The sequence below is a fragment of the Oryza sativa genome, chromosome 9 (genome assembly GCF_034140825.1).
Source record: "Oryza sativa Japonica Group chromosome 9, ASM3414082v1".
In the NCBI taxonomy this organism is placed as follows: Eukaryota; Viridiplantae; Streptophyta; class Magnoliopsida; order Poales; family Poaceae; genus Oryza; species Oryza sativa.
In genome coordinates this window covers 14,100,928-14,120,898 of record NC_089043.1, presented here as the reverse complement: position 1 = coordinate 14,120,898, position 19,971 = coordinate 14,100,928, and the positions used below count along the sequence as shown (strand labels likewise).

At 44.4% G+C, this 19,971-nt stretch overlaps 3 protein-coding genes across 8 annotated transcripts; 1 reads left to right on the top strand and 2 right to left on the bottom strand.

The window, feature by feature from the left end:
* Positions 1 to 3,924: 3,924 nt before the first annotated feature.
* Positions 3,925 to 6,600, bottom strand: LOC4346754 (BURP domain-containing protein 14). Its single transcript, NM_001422730.1, has one exon. It carries the CDS (start codon positions 6,146 to 6,148, stop codon positions 4,076 to 4,078), a length of 2,073 nt encoding a protein of 690 aa, NP_001409659.1. The 5' UTR covers positions 6,149 to 6,600; the 3' UTR covers positions 3,925 to 4,075.
* Positions 6,601 to 11,850: 5,250 nt separating this feature from the next.
* LOC107277727 (uncharacterized) lies at positions 11,851 to 18,819 on the bottom strand. 6 transcript variants are annotated; one of them, XM_015756691.3, is made up of 6 exons: positions 18,096 to 18,819; positions 16,968 to 17,097; positions 16,105 to 16,185; positions 15,270 to 15,316; positions 12,280 to 12,309; positions 11,851 to 12,197 (listed from the first exon to the last, which is right to left on the bottom strand). In XM_015756691.3, the coding sequence occupies exons 1-6, from the start codon at positions 18,212 to 18,214 to the stop codon at positions 12,188 to 12,190; spliced, it is 417 nt and encodes a 138-aa protein (XP_015612177.1). In that variant the 5' UTR covers positions 18,215 to 18,819; the 3' UTR covers positions 11,851 to 12,187. The 6 variants fall into 6 exon arrangements, with proteins under 6 accessions (XP_015612177.1, XP_015612174.1, XP_066160296.1 ...); XM_015756688.3 differs by having other exon boundaries at positions 11,851 to 12,192; XM_066304199.1 differs by having other exon boundaries at positions 16,968 to 16,992; positions 18,096 to 18,787.
* On the top strand, positions 12,561 to 13,902 carry LOC112936367 (berberine bridge enzyme-like Cyn d 4). The gene has a single exon (XM_026020177.2). The coding sequence runs from the start codon at positions 12,733 to 12,735 to the stop codon at positions 13,537 to 13,539; it is 807 nt and encodes a 268-aa protein (XP_025875962.1). The 5' UTR covers positions 12,561 to 12,732; the 3' UTR covers positions 13,540 to 13,902.
* Positions 18,820 to 19,971: the final 1,152 nt, after the last annotated feature.

Genomic DNA, 19,971 nt, shown 5'->3' with positions numbered 1-19,971 from the left:
ATTAAAAACATAAGTGGTTCCATTTTGACCATACATAATATGTGATTCTTTAGCACATATTACCGTCTATGTACACCCTCCTAAATAATTTTGGTGGAGCACTTAACCCCCTAATTAATTTTTGTATCATTTAATTTATACCCCTTGAAAGCGGTTCCCCTCACTGCTTGACTTAACAACATCTCTCTTTTTTTATCTCTCTACATATAAGCTGTATTTACACATAAATTTGGTAGGATTAATATATCCATTATAACCTACCGCTTAACATTTGTTAATATTTTTTATCACTATTTACATATGTTTGGAAGCACTTATTTTGACAAATACTTTCATACTTTGGTAATGGTGTCATTTTAAAGTTGTGTCGGTCACTTTTTGCATATTATATTTTGGGATTTAAAGAGTAGGTATAAATGAAAATGTTCCTATTACAAGGGGCAATTCCTTCTACCCGACTCATGTGTAACTGAAAAACACAAAAATCTTGTCCCGGAAAAGCTCAAAGCGCGCTGGCCAGGACTCCTGCCCAACCAATGCTAACGTGTATCCATCCCGGCTCAACCCCTCTCCTGCCCAACTACGATGGGCCTCCAAGTCAGTTGCAACGTGTATCCATCCCGGCTCACGATCTATCATGGACTCTCATGCTTGTCAGAGTCGCCTTAAAGCCCATACTGAATGGACCAAGTATTCCTGGACCATCTCTTCCAGCCCACACAGCATCCCAAGACGCCCAGAACTAGTAGTATTCTGGAGGAATATGTTCACTTTAGATCCCTCAATTTGTCGCCCAGACCGATTTCATCCCTGCACAGCAAAACCGGATACAACACATCCCCCAACTTACAAAACCATGTAAACAAGATTCCTCGGCAGTATTGTGCCTGGTTTTCGCTAATGTTGCGCCTACGTGTTTCTTCCTTTGATGGGGTCTTTGTCCCACGTGGCATTGATGTGACGCTTACGTGGCAATTCAATCTCGGAAAAAAAAACCATGGACTCACATGTTAGCTACACACCAAATAATTAAAAAAATGGTGAGGCTCGTGTGGCCCCACATGTCATCCTCACTCCTTCCTCTCATCTTTCCCGTGCATTGCAAGGAGAAGGGCGGAGTAGTGGTAGGCGACACAGAGGAGGGATGGGCGGAGCAGAGGGGCGGCGGGCGACGGGTGAGCTCCTCACCCTCCCCACCTCCTACTCCTGCCCTCTTCTCTATATCGTCTCTCTCTACACTACAAAAAGAAGTGTGGAGCGGCGTTGGGCAGCGTACAGGGGCAACAGGCGAAGCGGAGTGGAGCGATGGCATGAGGAGCGAACAGCGGCGGACGAGCTCCTGGAAGATGTTTGCCGCTTGGGCCACCAAGCGGGGGAGCTCAAGACAAAGACGCTTCGTATCCTCCGTGGCCCTTCTCGGCCAACCCCAACACCGTCGATGACGTCGAAGTGCAGCACCGCCCTCACGACAGCCATGGTCTCCCCACCTCGCCGAGGTCACCACCCGTCTCACTTGCCTTCTCTATTGTTCTCCTTGCTGCCCACCCACCGGTCCGCCTCCCGTCTTTCCTGTCCGCGTAGATCTAGGATGGCGCCCTCTCCACTATCGTCCCTCTTCTCTCCGCCACCCCTCTAATCCACCAGCGCCGACCACACGCCTCACGGAGCTCGAGGAGCACCATGTCACCCGCCTCTTCATCCATGTTGGGGGTGCGCTCGGGGCCAAGGCGGTGGAGGCGGTTCCCAACAGCGGCATGCTGCTGGAAGAAGGTCGGAGGGAGGATAAGGAAGAAGAGAGGGAGGAGAGAGAGGGGATAGAGAGGAGGGAGGAGTGATGATGATATGTGGGGCCACATTGGGCTCACCATGTTTTATTATTTTGTGTGTGTAACTAACATGTGAATCCCATGGTTTTATTCTTTTTCTGGCATCGAATTACCATGTAATCGACATGTCAATGGCATGTGAGACAAATATCTAGTCCAAGGAGCCACATAGACGCCACGTTAACCAAAACCAGGGGATAATACTGTCAAGGGACCTTGTTTATACCGGTTTTGTAAGTTGGGGGATGCTTTATACCCGGTTTTGTGCTTAAGGGAAGAATTTCGGACTCGGCGACAATTTGAGGGACCTAAAGTGAACTTATTCATATTCTGGAGTAGTATGAAGGCCTAATAAGCCCAGTCGTAGTGCACTAATTTCAGCTAATCTGCCTCCGTTAATACTTGGCCATTTTTATTTTTCCTTGTTTTGGTTTAACCAAATCCTATTTTATAAATAAGCTTATAAAAATTTAAAATTATTATATTACTATATATAGTATGTTTCGCGGTAAATATAAATGTTCAAACCTCGTTTATCATAATTAAACAATTCAACAGATATTAGAGTTCAAACTAAAGCAACATCCGGTCAACATTGTCAATTAAATATAATGAAACATTGTAGTGGTAAATTATATTTGGTTTGGTTAGCAGCCTTTAACGGTTCACGCATCTGTATCACATTTTCTGTACCTTCATTTACATATTAATGGTCCATACATAGTTAATCTTACCACTCAAATCTGCACCTAAACTACTGTTTTCTGAAATGGTTTTTGATAACTATAATTAAGAAATATAGAAGATTGCCAATTGACCGTCAACTTAACCCCAACATGAATGTTCACACTTCCATCGCTAGGTTTTAGGTGAGGATAAGCGAACAAGCTGCACTCCTGGTGCTACATATATTTGCTTGAGCATGCACAAGGTGCTTTCAAACCACCACTTTTACCAATCCATCTACTTTACCAGTTTACATTTGATTAACAGTATGCATATATAACATTCTTAACCCCAAAAAAATCTTCGGGAAGTTTGAGTGAGTGCAAGCTTATTCTCGTAGGAGCTTCTGCTATATGTTGGGCTCTGTGGTTGTGCAGGAATAATGTGGTTTTTGACAAATCACCATCTATTACATATATGCATGTAATTTTCAGGGCAACGTACTGGCTCCAGCTCTGGGCTCAACTACAAAGGTCTAATGAAGATGGTGAGTTCATAAAAGTTGCATGCTAGAAGCTTGAGACGATGGTTATGCAACTCTTTACCAATTATGGATGGAGATTCACAAATAGACTTTAATAAATGTTTCTCCTTATCTTAGTTTGTTATCTCTTTAAACATTGGTGGTTGTTTTCGATGTCTTTGATGTTTTGTTGAACTACACTCTTCTAGAGTATTAGATTGTAATAATTGGCTATAGCTCTTTGAGCAAAGGCCGGAATGTTATTCCATTATCTTTAAAAAAAAGTTTTAGTGAGTATGCACTCCCGATTGAATAATTAAGAGAGTGCGCAATTTGAATTTGAACCAGACTGTTTTTCTTTAAAATGCCTTTTTTTATGGACCTATTGCTGTGAATTTCGGATTACATTAAAAATCTTCCCAGTGTCTTGTACCCACTTGTGAGGCATTTCTAGGATTTATAGTTTGTTCTCCATCTGTTAAAAAAATAGCAAATTTTAGCAATAAATCTAAATTATGAGACAGATATGTTACCACAATATGAGCATTCCTGATACACTAATTACAATACACAAAAAATGTACACTTTCTCAGCAAATCATGTTCTTCGGAGGGTAATCTAAGCAAATCAAAATTTAAAATTCAACCAATGAGATTATTGTAAGTGAATATTTTTCCTTTACCTAAGTATTTTCTAAATAACCAAAAAATATTTATATTTTGGGACAAAGGGAGTATTTGTTATCACATCAAATATATATTAAGGACAATGCTTATACACACGCTTCACACCTTCAAACGGAGTTGGACAAACTTAGAACACCCAAAGTCTATACATCCTTTTCATGTCATCATAGGCAAACACAATGACTCAAACAAATTCCCCATCTTGCATGATGAAACATATGAATTTGGTAGGATCAACCTTTTTCCCTGTAAAAAGAGACCATACAATTCATAGTTTGATGTGTGCACTCTCAAAACAAAAAAGAAAAAATAATGTCAAAATCTTCCTTTTCTTTGAACAGAATAAACACAAACAAGTCAATCCAGTGTGTATATCAATTAGCTACTGTCCAAGTCATATCCCCTTGAAAGATCCAATGGCACACCTCCATCTCACCGGGTTTTCCACCAAGCGCGATGAAGGCTCCGTGATTCGGGCTCCAATCGGACGTGTCGAGATGGCAGATGGCCACGCCATGGTTGATCTTCTGGTTGGAATCGACGGCCAGGATGTCGGCCTCGTACACGCGGACGGTCGGCACCGAGTGGCAGTAGTACACCAGGTACGGGAACAAGCTCTGGTGGCACGACACCGACCGCGTCACGTTCCCGCCGGCGGGGACGCCGGCGACCCTGCCCAGCCTGACGTCACCGCCGCCGCCCGCCGTCGACTCCGTGGCGCGCGCCACGACGTTGTCGCCGAGCATCTCCACGGCGAAGTCGACGACGTCCTCGGCCGACGTCGCGCACCGCTTCGTCTCGCCGCGGCTCGGCGGGCGCGCGCACTCGGCCACCGTGGACGACACCACCTGCCGCATCGCCGTGCCCGGCGCCGCGCCGAACAGCGCCGACACGGCGGCCGCGTCGAACGGGATCTTCGCGGCGATGTCGCGCGGCAGGAACGCCCGTGGCGGCGTCCGGTCGGCGATGTCCGGCATCGGCATCCGGTTGCCGGCGACGAGGTCACGCTCCCGGAAGAACTTCCCCGGCTCCGGCGACCACCGCAGCGGCGGCCGGCGTGCCGCCGCCTCTATCTTGGACACCTCCATCTTCGACATGTTCTGGTACTCCTTGAACTCGACGCCGTCGTTGGAGTACGCCTTGAATGTTGTGTTGTCGCCGGAGTAGCGCGCGAAGCCGATGCGGTGGTTGGGGTTGGAGCCGAGGCCGTAGCCCTTGAACGTGACGCTCCCGGGGTTCACCGACTTGCCGTAGCTCTCGAAGCCGGCGGCGGCGCCATTGGCGTTGCTCGCGTACGACGTGAAGCTGTCGTTGCCGACGTTGGCGTCGTCCCTGTACCCCTTGAAGTCGTCGACGCCGGCGTTGCTGCCGGAGGCGTAGCTCTTGAACGTGTTCTCCGGCGTGTTGCCGCTGGCGCCGTAGGAGGAGAACGCGTCGGCGGCGCCGTTCGCCCTGTCGCCGTAGTTGTCGAAGCCGGTGGCGATCGAGTTGGAGTGGTTGCCGTACGTCCTGAACGACTCGGCGGCGCCGTTCGCCGTCTTGCCGTACGCCGCGAAGCTCTCCTCGCCGGTGTTGGCGTCCTGCGTGTACTCCGAGAACTCGCGGGACCGGCCGTTCCCGGTGTGGTCGTAGTTGCCGAAGGAGACGGCCACGGTGTTGGCGTCGCCGGCGTAGGAGGAGAAGCCCCCGGCGCCGCCCGTGGCGTCGCCGTTGTACGAGGTGAAGCTGGAGGTCCCGACGTTGCCCCCCGCCTCGTAGCTCGTGAACGAGTCGTTCCGCCCCTGCGACCCCTTGCCGTAGCGGCGGAACGAGTCGACGCCGCCGCCGCCACCGCCGCCGCCGTTGCTCTGCCCACTCGAGTACACGGCGAACTGATCGGCGCCGCCGCCGCCGCTGTTGCCGTAGCTGCTGAAGTTGCCGTTCTCGTAGTTCTTGAACGGCGCCGCGCCGCCGTCACCGCCACCGCCACCGCCACCGCCGCCGCCGGCGGGGGCAGCAGCCGCGGCGGCGCCATCCCCGTCGGACGAGGACTTGGACCACGAGGACCCGGGCGTCGTGGGGCAGAGAAGCGACGCCGCGGCGCAGAACGCGCGGATCCTGGATCCCAGCTGCCCCGCGGCGGCCAGGGTGGAGAACGCGGCGGCGTCGGGCGCGGACAGCGGCGAGAGCTTGGCGAAGAAGAAGGCCGGGTGCGGGCGGTTGCTGTGCACCTTCCGGTTCCAGTACCGGACGAACGCCGCCTTCGCCGTGAACGGGCTCGCCGGCAGCTCCGACACCCGCGGCGGCAGCACGCTCCGCTGCTGCATCATCGGGCACAGCTGCGGCGACGGCGACGGCGGCGAGACGGCCGCGTCGGACCACGACGGTGACGCAGCTGAACGCGGCAGGTGACAGAGGAGGACGGCGATGGTGGCGGCGACGAGGCGGGCGTGGCGAGGCGGCGCCATTGTTGCGGGATGAGCTCGCGGGTTGCAGAAGAGGAGAGGAGATTAATAGGTGGGACTTGGGCGTTGGCGGGAGAGAGGTTGATCGATGGGGCGCGAGGTGTGAAGTGTGAGTTTGGGACGCATTAGATGTAAGCTTCGTTCAGACTAGTTCAGAGCAGGGTTTGAAATTTCGAAATTGGATTTTATGCCGGGGTTAGCGAAATTATTTGAAAATTTGAATGAATTTGAATAAAATTTGACCAAATTCACAAAAAAATTGCAAAAATTCGAAAATTTTGGGCGAGATTTGAGCATGCCGGTGGGGGTGAAATTTCTGAAATTTCGAACCGAAATTTCAAACCCAGATTCAGAGTGAACTGGTAAGCCTGACCAATTGATTTCACTCGGTTTCACTTTTACATTGCAAAATCGTAGCAACATGAGCACCAAACTTTGATCCAAGAAAAAAATTCCTAACCAACTTGATAGTTAAGCTGAGGAGGATTATGTTGCATTGGGTGCTTTTTTTTTAATTTGTGTAAGTCAAATTTGAACTTGCATGTGTTGTGGAGTGATATATCTTATATTAATCTATCTTATCATTTTTTTTAAAAAAAGATAACTATTTAGGTGGTATGTACTAAGAAACAAAGGTATGTCACCTCGAGGGATCAAAATCCATCACCGTGTTTCACATTCATTAAAATATATATACAACAGTGTTAAACTGTCCGTTTGTATACTGAATTTCATGGTTTTCTTGGCAGTAAATTGCTCCACTAGGTTACAAGAAAAACACATTAGTGCATACATATACAACACCCAATCTCTTCAGTCAGATTCACCTCTTGCTATTGCCCATTCAACTGAGATTGTCCCTCATTAGTTCAGTTGATCACAAACTATGAGTTCACTATGTGGAGGCTCTGGAGCTTGGTCAGTGAATCCGGTAGCTCAAGGTGAGCATGTGAAATGTTCAAGTACTCTAAACTACACAACTCACCAATATAATCTGGCAATCGTTGAAGGCTAGAACAACTTGCTAAGCTTAAAGAACAGAGCTTAGAGAGGCCACCAAACGATTCTGGTAATCTCTGAAGACTACAGCATCCTGCCATCTCAAGACTCTCTAAACAGGATAAGTTACCGAACTGATGAGGCAGTAGCTCAAGCTTGGTGCAACTTGATAGGTTGAGCAACTTAAGTTCATCAAGACCGGAGATAGATGAAGGTAACTCACGGATTTCAGGACAGCATGACAGGCTGAGGTGTTCTAGCCTCTTGAGATCACCAATGTTTTGGGGCAAGTTCTTGAGTTTGCCACATCCATGTAGATTGAAGTATTTCAGCTTATCAAAAGCTCCAACAAACAAGGGCAGAACTTCGATGCATGTTTTTGAGAGATCCAAATACTCAAGGCTTCGCAAGCAGCACATTTCGTTGGGAAGTTCAGTTATCCTGAAGAACGAAACGTTGAGATATCTCAAATGCTTCAATTCACCGATAGAAGTAGGTAATTCTTGAAAGAGGCATCCACTGAGATCCAAGAGACGTGAGTATCTTAGTATTGGGAATATATCCGCAATAGGCATTGTTGCCTCACAATTTCTGAAAATTGCTGCTTTTGCCGCCTTGGCCTTGGCTATGAAATCTTCGTGCATTTTAGCTTGCCAACTGTAATTAGTTAATACTGCATACCGGAAAGGTTGATTTCTTACAGAAATATTTGGTGATTTCGCATAATCCAAAGTAAATATATCATCCGCTGCAATATATCTCAAAAAATCGTAAACCAAGCCGTGCACTTTAAGAATGGTAGGAGGAGGGTTCTTGCATTTCTTCTCGGTAACCTAAAAAAGAAGACTGTCAGTTTATCAGAACTATCTGTCAGTATCGAATTCATATTAGATGTTGGCCAACAATTTATCATAATAACAATCCAAACTGAACACTTAAACATGTAATAAGCCTGACCAAAAACTCAGAAGATGTGAAAAATAAAAGAATATACATTACTTGCAAAAAATATGTTTTCTTGTTAGTGTAAGCACAACATGCAACCACCAATATTGCAACAGTAACAAGCTAACCAAGCTTATTGTTCATGAAAAAACAGGAAAATATTATAACCGAAAAAATATTTAACAACTTACTAAGGATGTGTTGACAATTTGAAGAAATGATCTTGATACAAGTGCTTCAATGAACATCTCCCCGTGTAGAAATGCAGGTAAGGTCCCATGTCTGCTAGAGTTAATCAAGTCTAATGCAATCCATTGACGAATGAGTTCATCCTTATCTATGTCGGATCCTCTCGGAAAGACTGACAGGTATAAGAAACATGATTTTAACATCAAGGACATGTCGTAATATATCTGCTTGAATGATGAGAACACTTCCCTTTCAAGGGAATGTCTTTCCACTAGTTCCCACAATTCATCATTCCCTGCAGCAAGCCAAGTTTCCATGTCTTGATTCTGCACCATCAGACAAGAGATTGAGCTAATATAGGCATGCCCATGCACCGCTTTACAATCGCCTTGCCAATCTTTGTCTGCCATGAATGAATTGTTGCATCCCTACTTCCAAATGCTTTCTCAGAAAATAAAGTCCAGCAATCATCTTCAGATAAACCGCCTAACTTGTAGGATGGAACAGTGTGCATCACTTGTGCAACTTCTTCACTAGAAGTCGTCACTATAAATCTTGTACATTTATGTTTAGTCTCCCCCAGCACATACTTCAGATCAGGCAACCAGTGTTCGTTTGCATATAATAGACCATCTAGAACAATTAAACAGCTACTACTAGAAAGAATCTCTTCAATACAATCCTTAAACTTTAAGTAGCTTGGACAATCTGATCTATTGAGAATGTGAGAAAATTTTCCTTTCATCAATTTGTTAGCTTCCGAGATAATGCACACTGCAAATTTCTCAAGGTCAAAATTGTCGTCGACATGAATCCATATCCTAAGATCAAAGTCCCAACCTTCTTCCTTATCCTCAAAAACTAACCTGGCAAGACTTGTTTTACCCAAACCTGGAAGGCCAACAATAGGAAGGATTGATAGGTCATCAGGATTACTTTGCGAGAGCAAATCTTTTAAATATTGTTTCTCAGTATCCCTTCCAATGATTGTGGCTCCATTAACTTCTACCATCTCCTTGTATTTCTCGTGTTGTGGATTAGCGTGTTGATAATGTAATTTGAATTCAGCATCATTATTTCGCTTCAAAAACAAGGAAAAACTTCCAGCCACAAAATTCAATTTTGTACTGACTATATTCAATCTATGGGCTACAGTTGAATGCAAGAGTAGTGGACTTGATAACCAGAATAATGTCTCCTGCAAAAATTGCTCCTATCAGTTGAAATACTTTGAGTTCCCAATATGTAATTTGATAGTGAAATGCTAAAAAGTACGCCAATTTTTTTTGTCATGTGAAGTGGAGGGGAGAAAGGGGCTTAAAAAACGTCACAAGTTTTTTGGTCAAAAATTTTCAGATGTAACTATAACATGATTGAAGTAGAATTACTGTAACTGCAACTACAATAAACTTATTAAAACTTAGCACTGGGATCTTAAGCATGACACTTGTAAATTTTTTTTTTCTAGCAACTTTTTTCTCTTCATGAAAAAATCTTGAGACGATCTAATAGTCACAAATCTAAAAGTTTTAGGGGGTAAAAAAACGTGCGAAGGTTTTCTAGCAAATTCTTAAATCCAACTAACCTTCCACGTGGGGCGGCCAATCGACAATATCATATCGCAGTACCAAATGATGAACAAAATTTGGGTCGGCGCCTGACGCCGGCGTGCTCGTCGAGGTCGTCGAGCAGATCCTCCAGCTCGTAGAGCGCCCCCTTGATGGTGCCCAGCTCGTCGCCCGGCACCGGCGCCGGCGGCGGCAGCAGCAGCATGTCCAGCAGCAGGGAGAGGGTCGGGTTGACGCCCACGCTCAAGGCCTCGTCGAGCTTCCACGGCAGCCACGGCGCGTACTGGCGGCGGCAGCGGTCGACGCGTCGCTTGAGGCCGCGTAGCACGTCGAAGGCGGTCGCTTTCCCCGCCATGGCCATGATGGCGCCGGCGGCGAGCGGTAGAGAAGGGGAGGTTGCGATCGGCGGCGAAGTTTGAATTTGCAGTTAGAAAAAAAAAAGAGAGAGAAAATCAATCGTCTGGAGTAGGAGCTGGATCGGGGATTCGAGGCCGATTCGGATTTGGGCAACGTGATTTCGGTCCAATTCGGTGTGCGCGCCGGCCTGTTTCTCCGTTGGATGAGCTGCTTGGGCTGTTCGGATTGGGCCACGGATTTAAGGAGAGGGAAGAGATTGAATTGGTGACAGGCCCAAAGTCTGCATGTGCATATTTTAAGAGAATTTTCTGGCCCCTGAATTTTGCCTCATTTCCATTATGTTTCCAAGTGTTCATTTTTATCTCTCATCCAGTGTTTGGAATTTCAGTAGTTTTGGACAACGCCGACAAGCACAAATCTCCCCTGCAATTTTCGGACTTTTTCCAATATTTAAGAATTTGATTAAAATTTATCCAAATTCAATCATAATATGATAAAATTTTAAATCATTTTGGTCAAAACACCAGAATTCACGCAATTTTGGTGGTTATCGAAATTGCAAACCCTACTCTCATCTATATCCATTTCGTTACTTGATCATTAGCTACTTCTTTTAAAATAACTACATTAATCTCTTACATACTTCATAAATCTTAATGTGGAAATTTTTAATTGTAATAAAATCAAATGGTACAAAATTATTTGATCCACAGTTTGAAAAACAAAATTTCAATTTGAACAATTTTATTTACTTTTTGTTAAATCCATACAAGAGTTTCAACTAGAAAACAAAATTAATTTTTATTTGGGTAAATTTTGATGAAAGTTGTGTACAAACTTCATCAAATTTGATTTGAAAATTTTTGAAATATTTCAAATTTGTGGTCCAGCTTTGTTTTTGTCACTAAACTAGCACATAAGCATGAGACGGGCGGTATAGTCACTTTGAAAAAAAATGGAAAAATCATGATTAACTAATGGAATGGGTAAAGAGACTATCAAAATAAATTTTCAGGCTTTACATCAATAAATAAATAATTTTTTAGGGGCATTTAAGGCTTACATGATAAATAAGCAATTTAGAACTCAACGTTAAATGTAAGCCTCACAATACTAAAATATGAATCTAATCAATACTAAAATATCCAACCCGTAAGCAATTTAGAATTCAACCTTAAATAGATTACTTATATACTAAACATACTTGTCAATCACGAATAAGCCAATATATCAATAGTATATTCCCACTAATCTCTATGTATATAAGTTATATATACAAAGTACTATCCATCAATTGTCAAGTCATATTGCTTATGAGGTATCCGTGCACAGGCATGTGTCTCATCAAGCACCAAAAATAAAAATAAAGGATTGATACTAAGGCTGTGTTCTTAGGTCCTCCGACACAGAAAACGGAGCAATGGATTAATACATGATTAATTAATTATTAGCTTAAAAATTTTAAAAATAGATTGATATGATTTTTTAAAGCAACTTTTCTATAGAAAACTTTTGTAACATACGTACCGTTTAGCAGTTTGAAAAACGTGCGCGCGGTAAACGAGAGAGTGGGGTTGAGAACATGGACTTAAGAACACAGCCAAGCGAGCAACCATCAAACAATAGCGGTCCTACACTCCACTCAAATACTTCTAAGATGCCACATAATGTTGTAATAAATAAGAGAAAATCTAAGAAAAAATATAAGGGAAAAGCAAAACATCTAGCTATCGATCGATTTACACTTAAACTAGTGAATCTATTATTTTAAACCATTAGATTAGATCTATTCATGTAATCTCTCGCTACTAAAAAACAACTAATCCTTCCCTACATACGTACATATATAAGAGATATCAAAAGAAAAAAAAAGGTGTATATGATCCAGGTTTTCTGTTCCTTTCTTTGGAGCCTTACGGTTTTCTTCATGTAGCGACCACTCCTAGAGAGGCTGTCGAAGAAGCCATGCCATCGTGGCTCAACTTCACGCTATCCTGCCAATTTTTTTGAAATTATTATTTTTATAATGATGTAAAAGGCAAACGTAGACGTTCATATACACGTGTGCACACCCACCCTATGAATACACATTCGCACAGCCTATCCCTGTGAGAGAAAAATATTTGTTAAAAAAACATGAGAAAGTATGTATGTACAAGAAACTAATACTTGCTAGGTAACATACATGCATACATGTGTACAATCGAAAATGTCATAAGAAACCGCATTATGCCATTCTCATGTAAACAGTGTTAACAATTAGCATAAATAATTTGGCAATATAAACTATTCCTTTGTATATTACCCATGAACATGTATATGTGAACGAGATGTATAATAAAAGAATGAAAAAAAAAATCAAAATCCATATTATGTTTACGAAGGATGGTTATAGGTGAGTTTACATATAACAGTGGCAAAGTGATTTTTGTTTGAATATGATAGACATTAACATTTAGTATATCAAAGTATATGGTCTATTTCACGGTATAAATATTTTCTTCTTTTATAATTACTAGTTAGGTGCCCATGCGTTGCAATGGGAAATATTTATATAAATTCATATATACTCTATCACTTGTCTCTCTCTCTCTCTCCCCCTCTCTCTCGGGCCATCAACGCAGGTCGAGCGGTGGCGGCGGCGGGTGGTCGACGTCCGACGTCCGTGGCCAGACAGCGTGGGTCGGCTCCGGCACAATGCTCGGCGAGGTGTACTACGCCATCGCCAACAAGACCTCCCGCCTTGGGTTCCCCGGAAGCGTTGGCCCGACGGTCGGCATCGGTGGGTACCTCAGCGGCGGCGGCTTCGACCTGATGCTGCGGAAGCACGGCCTCGCCTCCGACCACGTCCTCGACGCCACCATGGTGGACGCCAAGGGGAGGCTCCTCGACAGGGCCGCCATGAAGGCGGACCTCTTCTGGGCCATCCGAGGCGGAGGCAGCGGAAACTTTGGGATCGTCTTGTCCTGTAAGCTCCGGCTTGTCCCTATTCCAGCCACCGTCACGGTGTTCACCGTCCACCGCTCAAGAAACCAGTCCACCACCAACCTCCTCATCAAGTGGCAACGCGTGGCGCCGTCCCTTCCCAGTGACGCCTTCCTCCACGTCGTCGTGCCCCTGTACCTCGACACACGCGCCGGCCTCATCGCCATCATGGCCGACACCTTCCCGGAGCTCAACGTGACGGCGAGCGACTGCACCGAGATGATGTGGATCCAGTCCGTGCTCGACTTCGCGTTCTACAGCACGGGGAAGCCATCGGAGATGCTCCTGGACAGGGGCAACGGCATCGGAGATCCATCGGGGTCATGGATGCGATTGGCGAGGTCGTCGTAGTGGTCGACCGGGCCGTTGTCGATGAAGAAGTCGACGCCGTCGCTGCCGCCGCCTCGCCTCACTTCCTCCGTAGCCGCGCTCTTCCGCCGTCGCCTCGCCTCCTCTGCCGTGCTTGCGGAGCCGACCACACCGCCGTAGCCTCACCTCATCCCGAGCTCCGCCTCCAGCCTCCTCCTCCATCAGCCACCACCCTCATCCCGAGCGCCATCCCGACCGGTGGCGAAGGCGGCGGCTGGAGGCGGAGTTCGCCGCCGCCGCCTCTGCGTCCCGTGCAATCGTTGCCTCCGTGTCCCTCGCAGCCGCTGTTCCCTCCCGGACCGTGGCGCCGAACGCCTTCCTGCCGCCGCGCTGTGCATGCCGCTTTGAGCGTCGACAACCGCACCGCCGTCCTCGCCGACCGCCCACGCCCACCGCCCGTCCTTGCCGTGCGCGCTGCAAGAGATAGAGAGGAAGAGCGAGAGAGAGAAGAGAGAGAGAGAAAGAGGGGAAGAAGAGTATGATAGTTGGGTCCCACTTTTTTTATTAAATAAATGTTGAATAGGTACTAAGTACATAGACTTTTCTATAAACTTAATTAAACTTTTAAGAAGTTTGACTGCAGAAAATCAAAACGACTTCTAATATGAAACGGAGAGTATTAATTTAAATCCATGGCTAACTGTAGTTTTTTTTTTCCAGAGCACCATATTTACAATCTCAATTCACAATTAAATTTTACAAGCGTGTATAAAATATAGACAAACAAATTCTCCCCGAGTTTCCACACATGACAAAGAAGTTCAACCAATTGCATCACATTGTGCCAGTAATCAAATCACAAAAATCTAACAGTTCACACATCACACTCATATTGTACAGGACAAAAATGTGACCGATTCCATCACACATCCAATCAATACCATTCAAAATCGTAGTTAGTCAGTTAGTGGCCAAGTTCAGTTGGTGGAAGTCCACATAAAGATTCAAAGTGCAGACCTAGAAGGTGTATTAATCAGTGAACAACTGCTATAGTTACATCACAATATATCCCAGAAAGGTACATAAAATTATTGGACAAGAGATTATATGAATAGATGCAAACATATTCCATGAGAACAACTGTATTGCCAATACAGATTATTGAAACACCAATAGTAGCAGGAAGTTCCACATCCTATCTAATTTCAAAATATGGTATAAAATAATATTTGCAGATTTATACAGAATTTCTGCCCAGAACATGAATCCCAGGGATATAAATCTGATTGTTCTAATTGGTCCTCTGTGACCCTTATACATGTGAACGCATCTTTTTTTGCTTTCATCCCAAATCCTAGCTAAGATCTGTATCTAAAGAACAAGATGCACGGGCATATTACTACGTCGTTGACCAGGGGATCATCCTCCAAGCATGACTTCAATGGTCCAAGATTTTTAATTTGTCACTTCTAAACCTTTGAGAGAAAAAGAGCCCAGCAGACAACGGCACATTTTTGTGCTAATGCACTGTTATTTGAATGTAATTTTTTAAAAAGGAACTAAAGCATGGCTTGCTTAAAATAGGTCACATTTTATGAGCAAAATGATCACATTTTAAAAAAGAAAAAATAATCGGGCGTTTGTTAATAGTAAATCGTTAAATTTCTCAAAAAAATATATATATTTGCAAGAGGGCATAAGAAAGGAAGACATGGGCGAAATTAGCATGCAAAGAGTGCATCATTCGAGTCAATAACATGCACATGGCTAACCTGATTTTGTACTTGATGTTGTGGAGCCCCAACAATCTTATCCATTTCTGAAAATAAATGAGATGATAGATCAAAAATTATGAATTTGTGAAACAACCAACAGAAATATGCAGTGCATACGTTTCATTGATGACGAGGCTAGCATCTTATTATGCATCTGTTTGATAGATCAAAAATAGAGAGAACATGGTGAACAAAAATGAATATTAAACTACTCCCCAGGTTTCCTCACGTGACAAAATAGTTCAAACGATTGAATGGCATCTCATTGTTCTAATTGCTCCTCTATTTAAGTATCTTAAAAACAAGATGCAATGGAGTGAGACACTCAACTTTCAACTCCTGATAGTACATCTCAAGAATTTTAGAACAATAGTAAAAGCTCGAAAATTCAGCAGTGAACTTTCAAGTGTACAGGGCATCTTTAGAAATTCATAGTGATGATAAAAACTCAGCATAGGAGCTTCATGTATTCTGGGCTTCAGATGCACAAGACTTCAAAGCTCCTATTTCTGTATACATGACAGGAGATCGACAGGCTTCCTACAGCTTAAATGCTAAATTATTAGTGTGTAATTGGTGCCCTCATAGACCCATTGAGACCCTTCAAAGATGCCTGCATGTTGCCAATGCAGATTCAGAATGTTGACCTAAAAAGAGAGGTGTTCTCCACTTGAGTTCAGAGTTTGTAATCGCACCAAGAGTCTTAAGACTGAAGCTAAGTTCATTCAAATGCTATATATATGACATTCCCTAATCACTCAAGGCCGAGGACTTATTGTTCATGTTTAGATAGGAGTTTGAAGAGATCAATTAGCTAAAGGCACTTTCTTACGTATGTTTGCTGATTGCAAGAAGTGGCAGATCCGGCAAAGAAGTAGCAGATCCTCCCTATCACTCTCCTAGTCTCCTTATCCTGCAAATCAAGACCATATCATTACTTCGTTAGTTGTGCAAGGACAACATTCCAGGTTCCTAAACTGACCATTCTAGGTTGCAAAGAAGACCATGTCAGCAAGATTTTTTTTTTCTTTTCAGCAACAGAGAATATGTCAGTATAGTCATTTATAGGACAGTCAGCAATGGTCCCAGGGGAATGGTTAATTAATCAAACTGAAGACGAAATGTGATAGCATCAAAATCTACACGCTATGCCATATCTGTTCCGCAAACAATAGATACAGTTGATCCTCTCCTAGCGATAGTGTATATGCAAACAGTGAAAGTATTCAGAGCATAGCAAAAGTCATCGAGCTAAGAACAGTACAGAGCTTAGCAAAAGTATTCACGAAACATCTGCTTGTAACACATGGATGGATCTTGACTGCAATTTAAGGCTAGTTCATGAACCAATCAAGCATTCCATGCATTAATTATATCTAGCTAAGGACCAGTCATGACACAAAGTATTTGTCACACACAATTAAGATGAGAGGGAAGAAATAGAATAATATTTATAGCCTTTCAATGTGAAGCCCAGTAATTTTCTGGCGTCGTAGAATTAATAACTGATCTACATGGTACCCAAAATATATAATTGGACATGTCACAGGATACTGGATCAAAGGTCTACGTGAATCTAGATGTACTCAAAGAATATTGCAGAGACATACGCACAATGGAGATGAAGAAAAAAATCTCACAAGATCAGAAGAGAGGAGGAAAATAAATAAGGATGGGAAAAATGCTGGGTTATACCGTGAAATGAGCAGATGGCAGTTGACTATGTTGTCCAAGCGGAGATAAGCGACGGTTGGTGAGGCGTTGTTGCAGGGTCAGGTCAGCCGGGTTCAACAGAGATGCATTCCCAAATTTTATAAGAACTTGACTAAGTAGAAAAATAACCGAAGTATCATTGGAGCAGTAAAGAATAAAAGAAATTATTCTTTGCATGATGAAAGCAAAAAGTCTGGTTTTTATCTGCGACAACAGTTTAAATATACAGAAATAAGCAGCAATAACTTGAATGTCATGATCATTGTGAGACAAATTATGCAGATATATAAATTGGATAAATAATCAATTTGATTTGATTCATGAACATAAAGGAGGGCCTCTGAAACTGTTAGTTGCTGTATTTTTTTTAGGGAGAGTGAAACTGTTAATTGCTGTTATTGTTTTCCTGGAGCATCAATCAGTTCATGACTTGCGCTCCTTCATATTCAGTTTTATGCAAATTTGTACACACCAGGCGGCTCACTTTGAAGCAGTCCAATAAATTAACTTCTGCTAATCCTAAGTAATAAACTTAAAATAAACCATGATTAGCAATTTTACAGAAGTGAACAATGTTGGCCGATGTCTGAAGAAACTGACAAAATCCCATTGCTGTTCTATTGTTCCAGTTAAGCGAAGAAGGTTGATGTGCCACTACTTCAGAGGATTCTTCACATAATTCATCAGGCAAGCATTATAGTGCTTCGGGGGAGATTGCACCACTCCAGATTTTTTTTTTTTTAGAAAATGGGATAAACCCAGCCTCTACATCCGATCGGTTGTACACAGCCAAACCACTCCAGATATTGAGCGATGGTACTCGATTATTGCAATTGTTTGACTGAAAAGTTAATTTGGGACCTCTGCTATATATATTGGGCCAATGTATGATTTTCTACTAATTATGACATCTGATTCTCTACTATATTCAGCACCTTTATGATATACATGCTTCACTGGTAAAAAAAAATTGAGCAGATTTTCATGTGGCAGAAGGGAGGGGCCGAGCGGCAAGGCCTACCCCGGCAATGGACTGCGGGCCGAGTAATTAGGGTTGGGTAGAGAGAGAGAGGGGGGGGGGGTTGGGGTGAGGCAGGAGGGGAACTGTACCTATAGAGGGAGACTGTGGCGTTGAGGACGGAGGCGGAGGCGACGGATCGACCTCCGTGGCGATCGTGACCGGCGGAGGTGGCGCGGATTGGGGAGAGTGAGCCAAGTGCAGCGGGCATCGGTCTCCCGATGACGCGGAGGAGATCGGCGAAGCAGCCAACGGCGGCCGTTGGTCTCCCGGTGGCGCAGTCGTGGTTGTTCGGGCGGCACGGAGCAGATCGACGAAGCAGCCGGCGAGCAGCGACGCGGGTGGGAGATATCGGCTGCGAGGCGCAACGGTGGCGGTCGAGGGCGGCGCGGGACGCGGGTCTAGGGTTCGTCGGCAATTGAGGGCGGCGCGGGGCGCGGCGAGGAGGCGGCGCGGGTCGCAGCGTCGACGGTCGAGGGCGGTGCGCGACGCAGGACGCAGGGCGCGGGTCTAGGATTCATCGGCGGTCGAGGGCGGCGAGGAGGCAGCGGTGGTCGAGGGCGTCGAGGGGCGTCGGCGCAGGTCGAGGGCGGCGAGGAGGCGGCGGCGGTCGAGGGCGGTGGAGGGCGCGCGGGGCTGCGAGGAGGCGGCGGCGGTGGAGGGCGCGCGGGGCGTCGGCGGTCGAGGGCGGCGAGGAGGGGGCGTGGGGCGGCGGCGATGGAGGGTGCGCGGTCGCGCGGAGGAAGGGGCAACGGCGGCTAGGAGGCGGCGCGGTCGAGGGACGCGGGACGGGGCGCGGGTCGCGTGGCGTCGACCCTTTTTACGCTTTTTTCCGTTCCGTATCGCATGTACTTCTTTTTTTATTTTTTTTTCTCCAAGCGTGTCGACGTACGTTTCTACGTTGGATCGTATGTCTGCTTTGGCTTCACCATCACCAATCTGGAATTTTTAAGTAGTAGAGATAACTCAATCGATAATTCTTATCATGAATATGATGATATATGACTTCGTTTAATATACTTTTCATAAAAAACAAATAAATTACCGGCGTATTTAGGCAGGCTTCCTTTCTAGCTGATATAAAATATTTAAAATAGAAAAATAATGCACGTACAATAAATCGTACAACCATAAAAGAAAACTAATGTGGCATGCTACGGTTGAATCTTGATTTTCGGTAACCACCAACAGAGATTGAATGTAAAGATTTTCTTTAAGTGCGTGTAGCATACTCTTCAAAAATGTAGCTCTAGCTACATACTCTCCTTTCGTTTCAAAAAGACTGCTGTTTACAAAGTCAACATATCAAAAAGGAGTTGAAAACACTACCATGCAATCCAATAATACAGAGAGAAAACGAAGAGGGAAAGAAAACTAGAGAAAAAAAAGAGATAATGTGATATTAAGGCCTTGTTTCTTCAGCTTGGGATTATTATAATCCAGATTATTGAAAGTAAGCTGAAAGAAACATACAACTTATTGAAGCAACTTATTATAATCTGGAGCCCAGCTTATTATAATCTGATAAGCTCATTTAGGTGAGCTTTTTCCAGATTATTAGGTGAAAAATTACCCACCATGCCACCCCACTCCCTCTTTAAACTTGCAAACCCAATAATCTAGGCTCTAATAATCTAGAAAAGAAACAACTAACCACTTATTCTACTACAGATTATAACAATCTAGCGCAAACCCAATAATCTAGGCTCTAATAATCTAGGAAAGAAATAACTAACCACTTATTCTACTACAGATTATAACAATCTAGATTATAGTAATTTGACTCAATAATCTAGATTATATCCCAACCTGAAAGAAACATGGCCTAAAGAGATCTAGTAGATCCTACAACTAAAAATATAGGACAAATTCAAAGCTAAATGGACAGTTAATTATTTTGAGAACAGAGGAAGTATTTCCATTGATTGTTGGGTACTTGGACCGTGTGATTCTGATTGGCTGAAAGGC

Coding starts and splice junctions, on each gene's coding strand:
- LOC4346754 (NM_001422730.1), bottom strand. CDS start 6,148: ATGGCGCCGCCTCGCCACGCCCGCCTCGTCGCCGCCACCATCGCCGTC.
- LOC107277727 (XM_015756688.3), bottom strand. CDS start 18,214: ATGCCCGCTGCACTTGGCTCACTCTCCCCAATCCGCGCCACCTCCGCC. Junction 17,098..18,095: donor GCCACAGTCTCCCTCTATAG/GTACAGTTCCCC, acceptor TTTTCTACTTAG/TCAAGTTCTTATAAAATTTG. Junction 15,317..16,104: donor CTTGCAATCAGCAAACATAC/GTAAGAAAGTGC, acceptor ATTTATTTTCAG/AAATGGATAAGATTGTTGGG.
- LOC112936367 (XM_026020177.2), top strand. CDS start 12,733: ATGCGTTGCAATGGGAAATATTTATATAAATTCATATATACTCTATCA.